At 36.4% G+C, this 3,091-nt stretch overlaps 1 protein-coding gene across 1 annotated transcript; it reads right to left on the minus strand.

The window, feature by feature from the left end:
* Nucleotides 1-308: 308 nt before the first annotated feature.
* LOC139854545 (F-box/kelch-repeat protein At1g57790-like) lies at nucleotides 309-1,178 on the minus strand. Its single transcript, XM_071843845.1, has one exon. It carries the CDS (start codon nucleotides 1,176-1,178, stop codon nucleotides 309-311), a length of 870 nt encoding a protein of 289 aa, XP_071699946.1.
* Nucleotides 1,179-3,091: the final 1,913 nt, after the last annotated feature.

Raw genomic sequence — 3,091 nt, forward strand, 5'->3', positions numbered from 1 at the left:
AATAAATAACACCAGATGTACAATAGTTGCCCAAACAACATCAGCTAATTAAGCAACCAACTTAAATGCAAAAACAAGAATGTACTTGGCTATTTAAGCTGAAATCAAACATGAGAGTACCATAAGTTTGCTAACACCAACTTGGTTGTATCCATGCATGATAGTTGAAATGAGTTTTCACTCCCACAAAACCACCTAAACATTTTTTGACGATATTCCCATCCAGTGTGTGATACGTGTGTGTTTCGAGTGAGTACCACACTAGCTGCGGGAAGTAGATCTTGTTCTCCATATCTGCCGTTTTGGCATCAACACAAACAGATGTCGTACCACCAATATAAATCACCAATATAAATCGTGTGCTTCCCTATACTATCAATTTTCTCCCATTTATCCGCATCATCGTTACGCTTGTATACCTCAACTTCTCCAAACTCATCACCCACAATAACTAGTAAAAGATGTTCATCATCGCAATTCATTAGAAAATATTGTGAGCCACAACTACTACTTATCGGTGGTGGTGCTTTGGATAAAACAGTTTTTCGAATATCGCCTTCACCCAAATTTTTGAATACGGTGACCTCTCCGTCTTTTTTCAGTGCATAAAGATCTTGGCCTATAAATGTTAAGGAATGTTTACAATATTTATCATCATCATCATCAAGAAGGGCGAAACGCCAAGATGATGGTTCTCGTGCTTCTACTATAGAGTAGATGAAATACAACCATCCCCCAAATGCTAATCCAGCAACTATACAATTATTGGAGGAATTAGGTGATGCTGAGAAACATAAGCTTTCTATGTAACCAAATTCTTCTGGAAGCTTGCGAACATCATTTGTAAAGGGGTTGAACAACACAAACGCAAATTCTTCTTCTTCTTCTCTACTCTTAAACAACAACCAACCATATCTCGAACAATAATAGTATTTATCTACAAGCGGCAACACCTGAAGATTCTTCTTCATAAAGTAGTTATCACCCGACAGCGGATCTGTAAAAGAGACACTCCCTCGATGTTTATCTACAACCATCATCCACGATGAGTTTAACGAATAATTATGTAATCTTCTCAGTGATGACTGGTTGCTCCAGTGTACAAGCGGTGTTGCTAGGCAACAGAGTTTGCATGTAGCTCTTAAATTCAGGTACTCCGCACCGACACAATGTTCCATAATCACCCCCAACACATCAAACGGAATATTGTGCAGCCGTGATTCATTATGCTTCTGATCCTCGTCTAATGTTATTATTCTCTCATCCTTTTCTTCTTTGATGGTTGCCGTACATTTGGCTTCTATGTGATCGCCTTCTAGCCTACATGCTCAAAATTATTATTGCATCATCTGTGCAAGTATATAAAACGTACAAACATACAATATAATCATAAAAGGATCGAGAAAAGAGAAAATGTGATTGTTATGCATTCAAATTGGGTATAAAACTAATACATCATTGGTTAAAAAAAACAAGTCAAAGCTCATTTTTCAATGATTCAAATTTTTTATAATAATAGGAACCCAAATGTTATATTAGTTCTATACCAACCGGGTATAGAATAGCCTCATATTCTCTTTACTCTAATAATAATATAAAGCATATGATAAATAGATAGATAGATATATGAACATAATAAATAAACTAAAATCATATAATTACCTTCCCTCCCACATCGACACACGGTTTGTTGAGACCACTCGCGAAGGCATAGGAGATGCGATGATACTTCTATCTCTGACATGATACAAGTGTAATATTTCATCCATTCTGTCACGAATGTGTATATAACCCCCTAACTCGGAGGCAACTACGGGGTTATAATATATGGAGCCATTACGACCAAGATCTAGATAAAAGAAAGCGTCTTTCAAGTCATTCATTTCTTCCCACATAACTCGAGTGATGTCTAAGTCATGAAGGTCATTTTCATCTTCGACTTCATCCCTCGTCATACCACTCAAGTCCCATTTCTTAAGGCATTCCAACTCTTCCGACTTTATGCTACCAGTGTCTAATCGAAACAAATTGACACCAACAATTTTCTTAATATTCCGTTGATAGGAAATATTGATGCAAAACAATCCCGTACCATATCCTTTTATAAAAGTTTCCTCATTAGAAGAACCAAGGGAATTAGACCAAGGGCAAGCCCCAAACATCAGTAGTTGAATTATAACGTCTCTGCCCTTTACTAGAAAATCAACCTCTATAATAATTGGACACAGAAAACCGTCGGAATTTAAGGCATATATTTTACCATTGCAACAAGTTAGGTTATGTACTAATTCACCATCATGTGTTATTCTCTTGAGCTGTTTATCATATGACGTTTCAATCCATCTCATCCTCTTTCTTTTACGATTTAGCTGGCAAAAGATAAATGTAGATGCATCACGTCTTGATAACAGCAGGACTGAAGTGGGATCCTCGGGAGGAGTCGTCAACAAACATTCATCAATCGATTCACCATCTCCATCTTTCAAACTCAGAACGGGAAGACGTACAATCTTCAAACTCATCGGGTTCCAAAGAGACCACGTAACATTATGCGGATGGTCTGATAGAATCAACCAGCCATGGAAACAACCTCGAATGTGTCTTCCGTATAATTCGGGAATTTGACATTGACATTTAATCAACGGGTCGTGTAGTGTAGAGAAAAATTCCGTATCAATGCCGTCTTCCTCTTTGAGGTTCTGAAGAATAAACCATGGATATTTTGAAGAAAAAGGAGGCAATTTGTTACATGTTGAACTAATAGACACCTTCTGGTCATCCTCCATCTAATAACAAGTTCATAACAGTAAACATAAGGTTGAATTTAATACTAAAATCATCTAAAAAGCAGTGGTTAAAAAAAGACTACATTAATCCTTATTTAGATGAACATATGTCAAAATATTCCCCTGTAACACATAACTCACCACCCAAAAAGACTCGATTTTTAGGAAAATTAAAAAGCAATTGATCAATATCAACGATGATGTTTTAATATGTTATTAAAGCAACTTAAATAAAAGATATACTATTCATGGATCAAACATCATCACTAAGTAACCGAACCCAATTTACAAAGTTGGTGCGATCA

The sequence above is a fragment of the Rutidosis leptorrhynchoides genome, chromosome 6 (genome assembly GCF_046630445.1).
Source record: "Rutidosis leptorrhynchoides isolate AG116_Rl617_1_P2 chromosome 6, CSIRO_AGI_Rlap_v1, whole genome shotgun sequence".
NCBI classification, from domain to species: Eukaryota; Viridiplantae; Streptophyta; class Magnoliopsida; order Asterales; family Asteraceae; genus Rutidosis; species Rutidosis leptorrhynchoides.

Bases quoted from the DNA above. Each gene is read 5' to 3' on its own strand.
- LOC139854545 (XM_071843845.1), bottom strand. From the start codon at position 1,178: ATGGAACATTGTGTCGGTGCGGAGTACCTGAATTTAAGAGCTACATGC.